The 19,067-nt window shown below is 42.7% G+C and overlaps 1 protein-coding gene across 2 annotated transcripts in view; it reads right to left on the bottom strand.

Moving 5' to 3' along the window:
• Positions 1–9,370: 9,370 nt before the first annotated feature.
• FAM160B1 (family with sequence similarity 160 member B1) overlaps positions 9,371–19,067 on the bottom strand; it is a 31,320-nt gene continuing 21,623 nt past the window's right edge. For both annotated transcript variants that reach the window (XM_014959285.1, XM_014959292.1), the window contains 4 exons: positions 17,496–17,639; positions 14,886–15,026; positions 13,650–13,753; positions 9,371–13,546 (listed from right to left, as the gene is read on the bottom strand). In XM_014959285.1, the coding sequence (XP_014814771.1) occupies positions 13,441–13,546; positions 13,650–13,753; positions 14,886–15,026; positions 17,496–17,639 (495 nt within the window). In that variant the 3' untranslated portion in view covers positions 9,371–13,440. The remainder of the gene's footprint in view (positions 13,547–13,649; positions 13,754–14,885; positions 15,027–17,495; positions 17,640–19,067) is intronic.

Below are 19,067 nucleotides of genomic sequence, written 5' to 3'. Positions count from 1 at the left end.
TCTCACCAGGTGGCAACCACTCACCCTTTGCTTTAAATCCCTATCAGATTTCAGATGCTCAGTGTTAATTGTCTCTGTACAAGGACTGACCCCAGCCAGTGAAACTAAAATTAAAGTAACAGGGGCACAGAAGTGGGTGAAATGGTCCAGAAGTGAATGGATCTGCAGCTGCTTCCCTTGGCCCACAGTCTGCTGACACCACTGGAAAGGAGGAGTTAGAGCCATAAAGCACACTTGTCGGCACTGGATTCTTCCTGGAATATGAAGCTGAACCAGGAAAAGAGTAGGAGAAAGGCTAAAGAAATTAGGCAATAAATAGATCAAAGATACAGCAACGTGCTGCTGCAGAAATGGTACTTTAAGTAGTGTCAACTGCACAAGTAATTCTGTAATTCCAGTGGCATATGGAGCAAAAAAATATCCTTCCTGTGAACATCCACAGCTAATCCATATTGCAACTCTGTGTTTAGGTCATTTTCTGAGCTACAAAGATACGGAGCTAGAAGGTACATTGCTTGTGCTTGTACCTTGTTGAGGTTTTCTAATCCAGCAACCTGTTTTATTGTTTTGGCTTTTTTTTTTTTAAATCTATCCAACTAACCTATAGGCACATTCTTGCTTTCCCTTTTCCCTCTTTGCTTAGTACATCTGTTCTTTTGTTCTGCTTTTCCTTATCTTTATATTGCTCATTTTGGGGATCAAAGGATAAAGGAAATAAAAATCCTGTTAGTTTTCAAAGGTCCACACAGCGGTAGATAATTGGTTTCCAATCAAGCCCAGACTGTCTTTGATCTCCGAAGCCCTTGCGAAGAACATTTTGCTAAGACACAAGCATGTGTGTTCTGTAGGACTACCAGGAGATCTCATTTTGAAAGTCTGCAATTACCTGTGCAGTGGCACTTATAAAGATGAGAGGGACTGATAACAGCACTGTGTTTTTATACCATCTTCCATTAAACTTGCATTAATGAGACGTAACTACATCCTTCTGAAGAGATAATTTCAGGAATATTTGTCTCATGCTCTAGTAACAGAGGTGATGGGTTGTGCAGCGGGGTCAGGGACAGAAATGAGCTTTTTCCAGCTCCCCAGACCACGGTTCAGCCACGCGACCACCCTTCCCTGCTGGAGATCACTGCCCATTACCACCCTGGTTCATCCTTCCACCTCCCTGCAGCACTTTGTAACCTTTGGCTGGGCTGGTCAAACATTTTGGGCTGTGTCACAAGGATTAGTGAAATGTTTTTGTTTATATCTGTCTTTCAACAAGAGCAAAACATGATGCCCGGCAGCTAAGGGTAGGAAATTTTTTAAACCAGCTTTGCCACCAGAAGAACCATCACGTGAAAGCGTACCCTTGCTCATCTTTGCAAGCAGTTAATCTGTACTGTCATTTTGAACCTTAATGCCCTTCACTTATTCACTGAATGTCCTTCTCTTTTCTCTCCACCCACTCTTCAACCCAGCAAAACATATGAAAAAGCAAAGCGTGTTCATGCTAGAAAAACATGAGATACTCAGAGCGAAATGACCCATCTTGGTTTTGTGGGAGTTTTTCCCTTTTTCTTTTTTTCCTTTTCTTTTTCTTCTTTGTCTCTTTTTATTTCTTCCCTTTTATTTGTATCTTCAGGGCTGGCCACAAGCAACAAGGTTTTTTTGCAGGTATCAAGGCAGAATGATTTTGTGTGATCTGGAGAGGCAGAGCACAGGAGATACACAGGTACATCCTTCCCTATGCATCCCAAAATCTGTAACTGAGTCTGCTTCTTTAAATAAACAATATACATTCATTTAGCTTAAAATAGGACTCCTGTCAAGCTCCTACCCTAGAGCAGCTACCAATTGCACTGTCAAAATCACTCTCTGTGGTTCTGAATAGGTTTCTTAATGAAAGAGCAACATTAGCTCTTTAGAACATTTTGTCCCTGAAGGATGCAGCAGCAACAGCCACTGAATGATTTCTGGCTCAGACGTGCTTATAAATGGTAGGAAACATCATGCTTTAAAACACGAGTATCAGCTCCCTGGAAATGCTCCGTAACTGGGATTCGGGGAACCAAGAGACACACGGATACTCAGAAGGGTACCCACTGCTGAGGGCTTTGTTTCCCACATGGACACTGACCCCCCTAAGAATAATTCTGGCATGGGTATATCGTCCCTGAAACAATGTAATAACCGGGGAATGAAATTATTTGGGACCCAATCCAAAGAAAAATATGTTCTGGTAAAATGAAATTTTAATGTCTGCTGGTTGCTGGATTAAAAAATGATGAGCATCCGACTGAAATTCCCTGTTTCTATTTTTGCAGTCCGGTCATACCGACTGTCAAGAGTGGCCATTTTTTATTCTGGTTAAACCTGGAGGCAGTAGCAGAGAAGAATTTGACTTGAGTAGAGATGTCTAGATTGAAACCAAAGAAAAAGAGCTTGTGCTATAAAATGCTTGGTTGGAGGCAGGACTCAGGTGTTCTCTTGTTTCTTTAATAGGGATGATGGGGCTGCACTCGGCTAAAATCTCCAAATTGGGGCTTCAGCACCATTTAAATGGTGAAGAATGATATTTACCAACCGCCTCATGCATATCCCCAGCCTCAGTTCCAGACAGATTTTAGATCAAATGTCACTGTTCTTATGCAGGAAAAACCCGCAAGCAGCTTTTCCACAGCATGGAGGGTGTCAGGATCAAGGGCAACAATAAAATAGATGACATTTTTCATCAGAAGATAGAAGCTTCTGTCCCTGCTTTGTCAGACTCTTCTCCCTGGCAGCAGGAGAATGAACTTCTCCTGGTGTGTTTGATCCTGTTGTTTGCTATTTTTTTGTAGTTCTAAAATGTATTTGTTACTGTTATGCCCCAAAATTTGTTTATAGGCAAAGAGGAAACACACCGTATGTATGAAGCCAAGGATTTATTATCAGCATAGTTGAAATCCTTGCAGTCTGTTCCAAGAGCTTAATATCACTCCAGGTCGAATTATTACAGAAAGAAGCAGCTCTGCTTAGGCACAAGAAATTTCAATGCTAATAATAAACCAGTTAAAATTGCTCTTCCCCATTTCCTAATGTTGTGGCCCCTTTCTCCTTGAGGCTCCGTGGTGGGAGCTGTCATTGTGGTGGTGGGGCTGCTGCAGCAGGTCATCAGCATCTGGAGCCTTTCTCCAGGAGCACCATGTTGGTAGTTTTGTCTCCCTCACTCTCAGATCCACTTGGGTTCATTTTCACAGGTTTGTTAACCTGTTTTACACCTTTCCTCTTTCTTCAGTGTTCTGCAGCTCCGCATCACATCTCAATCTGCCAAGTAGAGCACCTTTTGAATATGCTATTCCTTTGTTATCCCTAAAACCAGCTCCAGGTCTGTGTTCATCCATGGTGAGTTCCTCACTGGGGAGTCTCCAGGGGGAAGCCTGTGCCCCATCTCTTCTCCCCCCATACTGGTTTCCCTCTGCTCTCAAGGCCCCAGCCCTCGTACCAGCCCCACATTTCTCCGTACCCCACGGTGTCGTCAGAGCGTAGAACCACAGCACTGCCATTGCAGGCAGAAGTAAAATAAAAGAAATTTGCTGTAGCCACCTACTCAGAAGAAAAATTGCTGTTACAGCTAAATCGAATTAAAGCAAAGCTGCAGGCAGGTCAATAAAAGTTCAGATAAAGCTAAACCTGAGGAGCCTCAGCCCCGAGGCCTCGCAAACTCAGCACAAAAGCTGTGGCCTGTTACTAGCAATGGCAATACAACACAACAGGGGTACACGGCTGCATCATTCTTCTTCTTATTATTATTATTATTATGCTATTCTTAAGTTTCTCATTTGCTTCCCATCCAAGAGACACTGCAAACACCCAGCTCCCAAGGTGGGGAGCTGCAGGCTCAGGGATCAGCCCGGCATCAGGAGCTCACTGTTCACCCGCCTCCGTGAAAACCAACTCACTAACTGCTGCCTGTGGGTTTGGTGCCTCCTTGGCTGTGCTTATAAAATTTCATGGAGCCTCTGGAATAAATGGTACTGAATTAATATAAAGCTATAAATAGCTTAATCAGGTGGAATCTTCAGCTGCTGAAATACTTGAGTTACACAATTACACCGACCTTGGCTCATGATGGTGCAAGTTTTCTTTATTGAGTATCAGTCTCAACCTGGAGAAGATCTTTACCTGGCACCGGGGTCAGCTTGCTCTTGAAATCCATGACTTTTCCACAGAAGTGACAAACCACGGGGCCAATGTTGGAGCGATTTCTTAGGGGCTTCTGATAATTGTCCATACAGTTGCTGACCATAAAAAGTTTCTGTAGAAAACCAAGTCAAGACTAAGAAGTCAAGCCCCTTCCACCACGCAGTTTAATAGCTGAAGAGCTGAAAAGGTGAATTACATCTATATAGCTTGCACTTAAAAAAGTTAAATGAAGTCTATATATGTAATTCCTCTGTGACAGCTTCCTCTATTAATAGACCAAGTCATCCAGCTGTCACGTGGAGAAAAAAACATGTTTGTCACTCAAAACCACAAACCCAACAAAATTGCTGTGATTACTCAGCATCACCTCGGTGTGCGGATAGCAAGCAACCTGCTTAAAAAATAACTAAACAATTAGCAGAACGAGACACAGTGATTGGGGGTAAAAAGTAATACGTTCCTTGAGCTGGCACCAACTGCTGCACACGTCTGGAATTATTAGCATCAGATTATCTACAGCTCCCACACCAATGCTTCTTTCTGAAATAAATTGAAATGGAATAAACAAATAATGGTAACAGGATAAGTAAGTACACCATAATCCCAAACTATCCATCATAATGTACTTCCACTTTCTACCCCAGAAGTAAAAAGTAGAAACTCGTGTTGCAGCTTTCCCCTCTTAGAGAAAACCAGTCGTAACATTTCGTGTTGGCATCTCACTTGAGAGACATGAACCAGAGAGAATGATCTTGGACCTGTGGTACTGTCCCACTGGTTAAACCGGTCACATTTCATCACATCAAGGCATTTATTTGTTCATTATTCTGTTTGGTTGATATTTAGAAACAAAAAGGCAACCCTATTTTAGAAATTTGGCAATTAGATTCATATTAGTAGATCAAATTGACATTTGGAATTAATTATAAAAGGGGGGAAAAAAGGGTTTGTGCTCACTCTTGATCTTTTAGAATGTAAAAATAAGGTCTGATAAATCTAGTTTCCTGCATATTTGCCATCTTGGAAACATCAAGGTTTATTGTGATTTGTTGGTTGATATTAAACCAACTCCTTATTTAATGATCCAAGCTGAGACCATGGCTCCAGGGAAGCAGACGTTTAATGTATATAGTATGAAACAGCTTGCACAATTTCGCTGCATGATTTACCCAGTATTAGTACTACTTTTCCTAAATTTCGGCGAAAAGTCAGAGAACAGCAGAATTCTAAGCTGTTAACATAAGGTCTTATGTACCAACAGCAAAGCTGCCTTCTGCCCTATGGCTCTGAGAGGGTAATATTTTGGTTATCGTTGCCTTTAAGGTGTATTTTAGGTGTTCCTGACAAGTTTTTGCCTGTGTAAGCAAGGCCAAGACATTTGGGTGACTGAATTTGGATCCCAAGTTCTTCGGGCTTTGGTTCCTTTGGAATTTGTCTTTGATTATTTGAACAAAGAAGCACCATCAAAACAATAAAATTTTGAACAATTGGAAATATGAACTATATGAAGTATATATATGAAATATATGAAGTATATATTTCCTGTATCTATAAAATCTGGTTCTCCTGTCCTTGGCTGTAAGATCCCCTCTGAGGGTTACAAACTCTTGGTCCAAGACCCCAGTTGTCCCCAACTTGCCCAAGCAGATGTGGGTCCCCTGTCCCTGTGCTGGGCCGGTGTCACATAGGGCTGTTGGTGAGCTCAGAAATGCTGCTGGGTCGCTGCTGGTGCAGACATGCAGTAGAAGGTGTCTCCTTAAATATCTGTCTTTTAAACACCACCAAGCTATAGTTTTCTTCAGGCACCAGAGGAAACTTAGGAATCCAATTTTTTGCTTTGATAATTTTCATTCCCATTTTCCTTCTGAAAAAAGTAAAACATTTTCAGATATGCCAAAATGAGTTTGCAGAGCAGGGAGTGAGGCCTTTGCATCCTTTCTACTGATGGGCAAAATATCCATGGATCTCAGCGGGCTCAGGTTTACCTTCTTGACAGCCCCCCCCACCACATCGGCTCGTAGGTGGGATCTCCCGGGGGGCAGGAGCAGCTCCGCTTTTCTCTGCGCTGTCCCTCCCTCCCTGCCTGCTGCGCTGCACAAACTGCTGACTGCAGAATCCCCAAGGTGAAGGACGAGATGAAACACATTTTCAGGGAATTGAAAGGATGGAATTAACAAGGCAGGAGAGCGCGAGTCTCAAAAGGCGGGATAAGGAACGCGCAGATTTCTCTCCTTCACGGGGAGCTGCAAGGAAAATTGTCTGGAAATATGGGCAGCATTGATGGACATCCTGCTAAGGGTAAAAATAGGTGGCTCTGAAAACCTTAGGAAATAAAAATTCATGACCCAAATTAAGAAATACAAACTTGACAGGTGCTTCCTGGGGCTGCGGAGATGAGGGGAGCAGCAGTGGGTCTCTGGAGTGAAGGATAATGACGATTGGGAGCACAGGGGATTTGTCTCTTCTCTCCCAGGCAGCTCAGCGTGGGGGGACCCTGGCCCCACGGATCAGGCTGTGCCACCCCCTGCCGGGGTGGGTGCTGCCGCCGCAGAGAGCTTGTCACATTTTGGAAGGGTGAAAATGGCTTTTCTCAGATCGCATCAACTTTCCTGATTTACAGGAGACGTTCAAGTGGATCAGGCCGTCTCGCTGCTTCCAGCAGAACACACAGGAGTTATTCAGGAGCCGTTAATTACCTGGGAGCCTGAGGATGTAAATGCACGTTTACTTCATCGTCTCACCCCCACAGGCTGGTTTCCCCCAGGAATATTCTATGTTTTGCCCAGTCTGGTTTTAAAAGTGTGAGGTTACAGGCTCCTTCCGCTTCTCCTGGTCCAGCAGCACTCGTGGTCAGGAAGTTTTCATCGACAATGAATATCAGTTTTCCTCAATGACATTACTTCATTCTTAATTGCACTCCGATAAATTAGGCTCCATAATTCCTTGAGGAAGCTTAAGGCTTTCAAATCTTTTTATTGGGAAGTAATGTTCCTCTAACCCTAAGCCATAATTTAACTATGCTAAACTTAGTTACCTCTATTGCCCTCCTCTCCTAAATCAGCTTAATACCTTCTGCTGTTTCCTGCAGAACGTCCTGTAGTCTTGGGACATGTTCTTACTGGGCACAAAGGCTTAGATTTTCAGCTGCTTCATCTCTCCAAACTGGAAATGGGGAAACTCTACATCTGGAAACAGATAATGCAGATGTCCTGGTTCTGCTGTCCCCGGTGCAGATTTCTAAAGCAGGTTTATACGTCCCACCCTGGGCTCTCTGCGGAGGATTCCCTCCCTCTTTTCAACAGTTCTTATTTCAGAGAACTGTTCACTTTAGAATATAACGAGATTCACCTTTTCAGAAAATAAAGGTAGTTAAGAAAAATATGCTTTTCCTCATGTTCCTCCAGGCTAGCACCGTAATGGGCTCCTTCCTTTCATGTGCTTCCATATTTTTCAGTTCATAAAACGTTTTCCCAGAGGGAAGGGACACCACACAAACCCCTCCTGAATTACGATGCTGTAGAGCAGAAAGGCGAAGCCAGCGAGATGTGTCTACTTCATCAAAGCTACAAGACACTGACAAAGTTTTCAGTTCCACAGCACTATTCTAGCAGATTTTATATCACCAGAAGCATTTTTGTAATAACCAGCAGGAATGTAATGAAATGTAGTTGGGAATATACACACCACCCTACCCATGGCAACTGCAACAGCCCGGTGAGACAGCGCCTTCCAAGATGCGTCTTTTGATCCCCACAGATCTGACTCCAAAGGCAACGCCAGCAACCGCTGCAAACTTGTAAAATTTGACTATTCACACTTTCTTTTTTGGCATTCCCAAGAAGCTTCTGACACCTGAAAACTTTAATCCACCATATGCTTCACTTGATTCCTAAATTGCTCCTCAGTTCTCTTTCTCACCCTCCAGAGGGAACCTCGGCTGATCAAGGATGCACCAGGAACACACGGGTTTAGGCCAAAAGGGCTGATGAAAGTTGTGACAGATTCACTTCTCCGAGCATTAATCCACTTTAATCCAACTGGATCACACACCAAACTAGAAAAATCCTCGAGGCTTTGACAGTCGCAGTTCTGTTAATATTTAAAGGGTAACAAATGCAGTGGATCCCGCGTTACTTGTACCTGCTTTGAGAACTTTGAGAACCTGTAAAATGAGGTAATGAATATGAAGTAGGGACCACACGCTGACGATACTCCGGGTTTTTTTTCCAATAGGATGTAGAGCCCCCAGATCTTACATCAGAATGCAAGTGCCGTATGATCATCATGCTTCAATAATCCAGTCATTTCAGGGATATCAGAGTAAGAGACAAATACAAGAAGATATAAAATGTGCAATTTTGATCCAACTTCCTCCCTGCTTGAAGAAGCAAAGTGTCCCTGAATCTCATAACAGCTCATGCAGGTACGGCAAATAAACCATCTGGGGTGGGAGATGACAATCTCTGAGGCCCAAGGGGAAGGGGGAAAGATGCTGAGAGCTATAAAAAAAGCTGTCAAGTGTATCATCCTGCCGGAGCGCTCCTCTTGTTAAAGATGCAAGAGCACTTGCAGCTGTTAAATACTGAGGAGGAGAAACAGCTTAACATCCAAGTGTAGCCCTCAAAGGGCATCCTACAGAGCGCTAAGATTTTTAAAAGGCTGATGAAAACTTGAAGGACACCAAAAGTAGATGAGATACTAAGAAAAAATACCCAATAAACACAATTTAAAAAAATATAAAAGCGTTATGTATAAAAGCTTTTCTCAAAGGCCCTGAAGTAAGAAGCGCCGCTCACTCACGGAGCTGACATTTCTACCCAACTCAATCAGCCAGTGCCGGGACTGACACACTCTGTCCTCAAATGCAATAGGAAACCAAGATCCTGACCAGCTGCAGCCTCGAAAGATGGGAGAGCTCTGGGGAAGAGCGGGCGTTAACCTGCGTTGGGGATGAGTCCAGCCTGGCCCTTTCCCTTCGCTTCCAATTTTGATGGGCCAGAGCCTGCTGACTGACTCCGAGCCCCGCGCAGCGCAGGACAGGGAACGGGTTTATCCCACAAGATGCTGCAGCGACAGACTCAAAATAAATGAAAGGACTTCAGGATGAAAGGCATGACGTAAAATGTTAAAACATCTTCTGTCTCAAGGTCATCCAAACAAAACCTGGTACGGATTCTGTAATAATAGAAGCAGCCGCTTCGTTGAAATTAATTTATTTTGAGAATATCCCTTTTAATCCTCCATGCATTTCTTTTTTAGCACAAAAAGTTGGATTTTATCACAACCTCCTTCATAAAATGTAATACGGTATGTCTGGTGAGGCGGCTGTTTCAACAACTCCTCATTGGAAATCCCACACCTGTGAAACCTTGGCAACACTGTCAGTAAGTGACCTACACAAAGTTTAATAGAAAAATTTTACTCAATATCCTCTGTTTAATGTAAACAAGGCAGGAGGCAAAACAAGGAGTATATATTTTATATAGTTACACTATTTTACAGGGCACAGGAAGCATTGAGGATCATGGTGTGAAAACCCCGTATGATAAGCAATACCAGATATGGATTTCCCATGTAGCCCCAAGTCTACTCCATCATCCTTCCGTGTCACCCAGCACTTCTGCTTTAGCATTTCTTTTAACAAGACAAATAGCACTAATAAAATGTCATCTGTGAAATTCCACTGCGGGTTATGGTAGAAATTACCATGCATTGGCAAAGCCATTCCATGATTACTTGTGCCCTGTAAAATCGAGTGCGACGATCTTTACACTAATCGTAGTGTAAGCAAGCTCGGGATTCTGGTCCTTATATATATATATATATCTGTATATATATACATAGGTGATGTACAACCAGACTCAAGCTGTGTATCGGGTCACAGCTTTTATATTGCACAGACAAATACATAGTAAGAACATTACACAGACAGGATCTGAATACCAGGAATATTACAGTCAGATGAGAAACTAAGGGCAAACTTCTTCTACCAGAGCTAGCACATGGCTTATTACAAAATCTTCTCTATTGGAGTCTAAATCAAATACATACTAGAAATGGAAAAAAAAAAGTCAAAATGTGTCTATGTACAGACATGTGCATCGTGATTAAAATGTGGTTTGGATCTGCTTTTTGAAATAAAAAATTATCCTAGTATTAGCTCTCAAGTATTTCAATCTAATCCTAGGGGCCCTGTTTCCTAAGGTGATGAGCACTGGCACTTCCCACCCACACCTGGAGGGTCTGCACATGCTGAGAGCCTCAGGCCATACCTTTCCCTGGTGTCCACCTCTGGGTAATAAATAACCACACACAGACACACACACACAGAAACAAAACGGGCACCTCAAGGACATGCATAGATGGGAAAGGTGAAAACACAGACCTGAACTAACTTCTAACCTTTTTCCTTTTTTTTAAAAAAAAAAGTGCATGAAAAATATTACCACAAAAAATAATTAAATGAGTTCCATCTCTTAAGGAAAATTAAATCACTTCTACAAAAATAAAGGTCATTGTCACCATGTGTGGTAATGAAGGGTCTGCAGGCAGCGCTCACTAAAGCAGTTCAGGCTGAAGCAACCCAAAGGATTTCTTCACTTCTATCAGGCTGGATCCAGGTCTTACAAATTTATCACCTAAATAACATCTGGTTTGCAAGAACATCACCAATGTTGCTGGAGACCAAACAATTATGTCCTGAATTTAAGAATGCTTATAGTTAAATCTACTTATTTTTCTGATGGACAAGGGTGAAGAAATGAGGGTTGCAGCTCAGTTGACTGTTCTGCATTAAAATGCCAGAGAGGTTGCAGAGGTTGCAGCGCTCCTTCCAGAAGCTGAGGGACACCATTCCTCACAGAGTAATGAGCTCAGGTGTCGGTGAAAACAACAACAGCAACAACAACAGAGGTGATGTTAATGTTTTCATTTGAGATCAGGCATCTCTTGGATGGCTTCATAAATGGTTACATTACTTGGAATGCTCTTGCAAGTTTTGTTTAATGTTTCTGTCACTTTCATTTATAATAATGTTATCGCTTCCAGTTTCCACTGAAATTGGGGACATTAGAAGTATTCTGGTACATACACTTTTAAAAAAAAATAAATAATGAAAATAGAAAATTTGAGGAAAGAGTAATTAAACTCAAGCAAACCCAACAAAGACCCAAATTCAGTAAAGCATCAGCATTTTTGCTCAACAGCTTAACTTGGTCATGTAAGAGATTGTGATTTAGGAATAAAATCCTTGAAATTAAGCTTTTGTTTAATTGCTTTGCTGAATTGGGACCTTATTTATAACAAATGTATGTATAAAACATCACTCTGCATAGACACTTACATGTTCTAAACTACGTGTCAGGTCCGTCACATTAACGAAGCTTGGACTGACTGCAACACCTATCACCAAACATTATCTGCTCCTTTCAAGGTATGATTCTAAAGAACAAAAATGAAAAAGTGTCACTTCTTTACACTTTATCCTACTATGCTGCTTTGACCTGAAAATACTTTGGGGCTAAATTTAGGGGAAAGAAAACTAAAAAAAAGGTGATGAAGAAGTAAAACATGCTTTTGTCTGCCAGATAAATGCAAAGCTTTGTACAAAAGTCTCCCAGTACAGGGAGCCACTGAATACAGGTTTTTCCTGCCAAAATGTTTCCCCAGTTCCAGAACGGCTCTCTCCAGCCGAACCGGTACTGGGAGCTTTTACAGCAGGACCCTCTTCACTGCTGTGAAAAGAATAAATTTAGCCCATTAACTGTGACACTATTCTAATTAACCTGCTAACTTAAAAGGCCGCTCAGCGTCCAGGATCCAAAAATATTTGGAAACAAAAAAAAAAAAGACCTCCAAAGGCATGGATTCAGAGCAGAGTCTGATTCTAGGTACAGTCGTGTAAATCCAGAAAAATTCTCGTGACTGAATTAGTGCACATTTGTGTAGGAGCAATCACATCTGACACGGGCATGAGCTGTGCAAATAGGACAGGAGGAAAGACAAAGAAATAGGGTGTAAACACAAGGAGCTAAACTCTACCCCGGTGCCTGCACTGGTCTGTTCCTGGTGGGAGGAGAGGGGTGAGGACCCGCTGGGGAAACCCACCCGACGGCCCTCTGCTTCCCATGGAGATGCCTGCCCTAGCTGAAAGTGTCCACGTAGAAACAGATTCACTGAGGGACGTCTGTGCATCCCAGCACCAGGAAACACAGGAGCAAATTTTGGTCCTATATATGGTATCAACTGAATTGGCATCGCTCAATCTTTTGCCGGGCGCTGCTGCGATGGATAGACAAGCAATAAGAACAGTTCCAAAAATGACAGAATGGTTACGCTTCCAATCTGCAAGGCACAAAAGATTCTTAAACCAATTCAGGCTAAATACCAATTTAAAAGAAATTAAAAATACTGTTTCAGCAACAACTACTAATGACCTATAATTAACTTGCCTGTAAAGGTGACGTAAGTCAAGCAACTGGAGTTCACAAGCAAAATCCTAAAGCAAATCTAGTTACACAGGTGACCTGAAGAGCAATCCCTTGGAACGACAGAGACAAACATGCTAGAAACATGTGCACTTCAGGTATGTTTGTTAGGGATGTGATGCTGAATGAGGATTAACTCCATTACTACTGATTTTATACTGATATCTCTCCTGGAGTAATCCCCTGGGGAATCAAGCTCAGAGCTGTCTTTAAGATTCACCAGAACAAAAATGATTCCTCATTAATATATCCCACTCTATATGGATTGGTGGATTTTTTGCACCTCCTCATTTTTAATAATACACATTTCAACTATAGTTGTGATTTCCTTCCATAGATCCAACTGAAAAGAAAAAGAATTAAGACATAAAAATGTTATGAAATTAATTTGCTTTTTAAAAGTACTATGGTCACAAAAAGCGAATTGGCGCACGTGAGCCCCAGGACGTACAGAAGACCCAACTCTCTAAACGTTGTCGTTAGAACACCCGAGGGCTGATGGCTGTGGTTCTTCACGCAGCTTTTGCAGCTCTTTTCACACAGTGGCCGGAAATGCTGTGTATTGGTTTCTCCCAAAATGCCTTCCATCCTACCCTAGGTCCATTTCCATCCCTTTCTCTCGCCACCTCAACATCTGGTGAAAGCAACTTGCCTTCCAGTTCTGCCAAACGCCAACCCACACTTTGCAAGGAGGCACCAGCTCTTCTCCCCTGGGTGCAGTCAATGGTCTTTGGGACTGAGGCAGGGCAGGAGGCCTGGCCTGCCCGCTCAGCGGGGCTGCTTACGGCGTGGAGGAGGCGTGATACTTGACAAAGGCAATGGCTGCCAGCTCCTTGCAGAACTCTTCCAGCACAATCACGCCCTCTAGTAACGTCATGTGGTCAATGCTGAGGGAGAGAGGAAAAAACAGGAATCGGCAGAGAATCAGGAAAGGCACACGCAAAAAAAACCAGCCGTGGGGCCTGGAGAATAGGAAATGTATTTACTCACATGGGCCCTTCCGGCTCCAAGCCCAGCAGGCGTTTTCTGACCAGCAGAAGTTTGGGAGTGAAGTCTGGGATGCGCTGGATTCTAACCATGAGGTCCCCAACGACCTGTAAAGCACCACGTAAAGCACCACGTAAAGCACCACGTAAAGCACCATGCCATCAGCACACTGAGCTCACACCTCTGCAGAGCGCCCGGCAGCAGGGCTCAGTGACAATCCCTCGGTCCCCAGGACGCAGACCCACCTTCAGCATCCCCACAGGGTCACTAAACAACAGGCAGAGTAGCTCTGCCCTGAAACAAGGGTGAGTGGGTGCAGAAAGTAAAGAGCTACAAAAGGACAGGAACTCTTGAGCCTTCCTAGCTGTTGCCATAAATGTCATTACTCATTTTAATTACGCCAACGATTAATTTGTCTTAGTAAATATTGATGCAGGCAATTGACCAGTAAATTCCTGGGTTTAGGAAAGCACAAGGGGAGAGAGTGAAGATTAGATTTTGAAACGGGGAAGGCTGCTGGGAAAAAGGGAGCTAAGCCCTCCGTTGGGCAAGCATCGTTAACAGGCTCCTGACCAGCTTAATTACAGCTGGTGCGTGGGGCAGGCGAGGGATCTCCGACTGAGGAGACTGCGGAGAGAGAGGCACCCAGCCAGCACTTCCAGGATGCAGGTCTGGCAGGGAGAGCTGGAATCACAGAGGGAAAGGAAGGGGACTTTCCATAAATCCAGGGCTGCATTGTCAAGAACAGCTTTCACCAGAAAAAAAAAAAAAAAAAAAAAAGGGGGATGAGCAGAGATATTCATCCAGGCACAGGGAACTCAGGAGCGTCCTTTGCTTGTGTCTGAACTGAAGCCATCTCCTTCCCACCCAGATGCAAACCTGTAGGGGCTGTTTGCCCAGACACTGCCTGCAAGTGACAACAACGTCACCTAGCCCAGTTTAAAGCAACCTCGCTGCCAGAGGGGATATTTTGCATCTACACAATGCAACTAAGCAAACAAACAATAATTTTAAAGACATGCAGAATGAAAATAAACACTGGGAAATACCTTTTTCCATGTTTTTGGAAGAAAAGGCATAATTCTGATTTTCAAAGCCAGAGCATAAGTATCTATTTTCAGCTAGAAACCATTTTCCAACTTCAACTAGCCACAAACTACTACTGCTAACTATAAAGTTACTAAATACATCACTGCTGTATAGTATGTAAATATGTAAATATGACCCCTGTTTACTCACCCTGACAATAACAGAGAAGAGAGACCTGCAGCCAGACGCCAGGTTTACGTAAGGATCCAGAAGGTATTCGTGTATGTGAGGGTGGGGAAACAAGGACAGTTTGGACAACACTGACGTAACTTGTAAATTTACATCATAGGGCTGCAAAAAAAGGAAAAACCACAGTGGTTAGTTACTTCCACGCTTCTCATCCAGCCAGTGTTTAACTACCAAGATCTTATATACAGGGTTATGAATATATAACAAGACAGATAAGAAGAAAGGCCCAAAACCTCTGCTTTCCACGACAGGAGTGATGCGAATGTGACAGTTGAGTATTAAATGTTGTTATCTGTGTAACAGCTACAAGCACTTGAAGCTTTTGCACACTTGTTTATTTTAGGGTACGTCCTCTTCCTGTAAAACATTTCTTCAGCTCAGTAGCTAAACAAATAGCATAGCATCAGCCTAGATGAAACATCTGCTTGCTTCTCTCGGAGAACTGTAAAGCATACGAGCTCAGGAAATTGTGAGACAAATCCATGTTTACAGCTGATATGGTATTTCTCTTCCACTTCCTTTTTTCTTGGAAAGAACCGTTGCAGAAGGCACAGGCATCTTGTGGCAGCTACAGGAGGTGAGACAGTCCTAGGCTGGGAAAGCAGCGTGAAATTCTGAGCTGCTTCTCCACCTCTTTTCCCCAAATTAACCAAATGGGAAAGGCAACACTCAGATGCTGGAAGACGCTCATCAGTCATAAGGAAAAAAATAGTATCTAACTTTCTAGGAAAATAACGGTGCCTAGCTTAAAGGATTTTATCATTCCAGTGAGAAACTCATTTCATAAACAAGTATTTTCACCCTACCTTCTTCACGTTCCAAGCACTTTTTTTCCACCACAGTGAAAACAAGCTGACATTTAATTCAGCCCTAAAGTGCAGACTGGTAGAATTTCCTTCCATCAATTCAGTGGTGGAAGAGACATTGGTAAGAGATGGACAGACATTCCCTCGGTACACACCTAGGCCAGTCTGAAGATGTTACCAACACCCAGATGGTTTAACCAAACCTTGGTGATTTTACCCAAAGTGGATTTCAGGGCCCTCATTCAATCCCTCCAAGTGCAGAGCGGCAGTAACAGCCTCTGTGGCACAATCACGTCTAGAAGGGGATGAATTCACGGGCTCAATTTATCATCTTTATGCTCTCAAGTTAGCATCCCACTGAAGAATCAGAGAACAGATTCTTCCCTTTTCCAGACTGTAAGATTTGGAAGAATTCAGATTAAGGCAGATATATTTAGAGGTGTCTGCAAGTCTAAGCTCGCATTAGCCTACTCATCAGAGACCTGCCTCTTAATGCACTTGCCCACACGCAAACATCTCGTGCCACCTCAGATGCTCCAGAGTGTCTGCTGGTCTCTTGACAGTTCCACAAGAGGGTGGATCCTGCGAGATCCATGTTGTAACCACAACCTTGGGAGAACATCTTGGGCATCACAAAACCGCCAACGGATCCCTCAGTTCGGGCAACCCAGTCAGTGTTCAGTCAATACAGTCACGGAAGCTGAGATGGTGACTCACTTCACACTGAGAGAGACATCTACTTGCTCTTCAGTCTAACAGCTCCAAAGAGTACCAGGGCTGTTCTGACAAAATTTCCACTCACTAGCTGTGGACACCTAACTAGCACCTTATTCCTGCATTCATTACCACACGCTACTGCATTGCAAAGGGAGTTGTCCTACAGATCTTCTGCAGTGAAAGCACAGATTTCTCTCAATCAATGACAGTTATTTCTGTACTTGATACTCCAGCGATAGATTCATCCCAATCTTCTAACAAATGAAGCTTTCAGAGCCTGGAGCAGGGATGTTATGGGTAAAAGAGATCACTACATTTTGAATTATTGTGGAAAAGTTACTCTGCAGCCAGAGATGCAAATTCCTTCCGCTGTGGAACCATCCCGCTGCCTACCTAGCTGAGCTGCAGAAGGGCTTTAGAGCTGAGTCAGGGAATTCATTAGGAAGCTTTGAAGCCATGAGCATTATCTGTCGTTCACAAGGAGAGAAGGAAACAAAGTAGGAACACGTGCTGCATTGTTCAGACAGATTGCTGTTGCGATTTGAACTAATTGAGAGCATTAAGGAAAGCTGCTTCTTCACACAGAGCTTTTATTTCTGTCCATATGCCAGCAGACTCAGTATAAGCCTTATAGCAGATAACATCCTAAAAAATTTATCTAAAACTAAATTCTTAGGAAATTCTTACGAATTCTTAGGGAACAGTCAGTTCCGTAGAAATGTATAATAATAACAGGAGGTACTGTCAGCCAGATGAGGCACTAGATTTGACAGCCTTGAAACAAGTTACTTCACTTGTGTGCCTCAGCTGTCTTCTGTCAGAAACCAGGACAATGATAACTTCCATCTCTGCAAAGGTTTCTCATATCTACTGATAAAAACTGATAAAACCACAAGAACTACCTACAGTGTTGTGACAAAGCAAAAAAGACATTGAACACAATCTCTAAGTAGTACTGTGTCCCCACTAAAGGCTTTTCCACGTTTTTCACTTTGGACTTTAGCATCCACCATGTCAAATTTGTCATTGATAACCTGCTTTTTCTTACCTGATCAAGAATCCTGCCCATTCTTTCAAAGAGGACTTTCAAGAAGTGTCCTTCAAAAAATGATGCTTCTAGATTGCACTTTTCCAAAGATCTGGGAGATCCAGGCCACTCCCACCGTAAGCAGATGACACAATAATCCCGGAACTAGAAAAAAGTAGTGAGGAAAACAGATTTAAACCTCCATGGAAACTATTCAATTTCCTTTTTATAATCCACACACCTTAAAACCATGATCTGTAGCTAAATGATAAATCTAAGCTCAAAAGGAATGGTCATTCTAAAGTAAGCACTGTATCAGTTTCTTTCTTCTTGATATTCATGCTATTAGGGTAGTTTCAGAACAGAGCTCCCAAAAAGCAGCTGGGGCCAAAACACAAAGCAAAGCCAACAATACTCAACCTGATCAGGGCTCTTTTAAAGCAGGAATTGCATTCCTATACATCCTTGTTACCCCATTTTCACTGTATTATGTGTGGCTTATCTTGCTCTCTTATCTTTATTCCTCCCTAATTCCCAGGACAGGAAAGGCATGTGTATATGCAGGAGATACAAATGGAAAGTGCTTCAGGGCTTCCTCTTCCCTCTCTTTGTTTTCTACCATGCTTAACAGGCTTTCTCAACCTCTGCCTCTACCTCTGACTTGCTGTAGGCTGCCTGATGTCTCGCTTCCCTACCTTGAAAGGAGCCCAGGTTACAGCAGAGCAACCAAGGAACAGGGGAATAAACAGCAGCAAGAGACAAAACAAGCTCAGACATTTTTCACTGTGTGTAGCTTACCTACTTGTGCAGGCTTCCAGGAACAGAAATATGGAAGCAGAACAGCTATTTGGATGTAATAACAGCAATAGGCAGGGCTATTCTTAGGGGGAAAATATTCTAAGAGTAGCCATATCATTGTCAGGATGTGACAGAAACCAATTCTGTTCTCTAATAACTCCCAGAATACTCTTTTTCCCAAGGCATGAAAGAAATACAAAGATGATATGTGTTTTCTGGCATCCAAGAATAGAACAGAGGGGATTTTACATCAACCTTTGTTTCCTTATTCTCTAGTTTCCATTCCCTTTCTTTTCAGGAGAGACTACAGATAAAACAATACAATAAATACAGAAATTATTGAAGTAGCTACTAAATATAGCTCTCTCGGTTACTCTCCTCCTTTGCATAATTTTTTCTATTCTAGAAGATTCACGGGGCTTCAATAAGAAAGCTGCAAAAGAACAGCAATTGTCCTCCAGCCAAGGAAACTTCAGATTATGTTTGTAAAACCCAAACCTGCATTTATTTCAAAACAGTAAATCATAAAGCTTTCCCTACCTACCAAAACTTAAGACTCCCAACCTCAAACCTGAATGCCTCAGGCTGCGCGTTCCCTGTGATGAGCCTTTATTTTTAAAGTCCCAGATTGCGTAACTCCTATGCAGCATTTTAATTTCCCTTTAGTCCTTTCAAACAGCTTGGCAGGCAATTCTCCAAGAGAATGCAGATAAATGCAAAAGCAAATTAAGAATCTATCTGCAGTTCAGATTTTCTCTCAGTGTATTTGTTGTATGAATATTAATACATTTAATG

This window comes from Calidris pugnax, unplaced genomic scaffold (assembly GCF_001431845.1).
Source record: "Calidris pugnax isolate Ruff unplaced genomic scaffold, ASM143184v1 scaffold4, whole genome shotgun sequence".
Taxonomy (NCBI): domain Eukaryota; kingdom Metazoa; phylum Chordata; class Aves; order Charadriiformes; family Scolopacidae; genus Calidris; species Calidris pugnax.
This window is presented reverse-complemented; position numbering and strand designations above follow the sequence as displayed.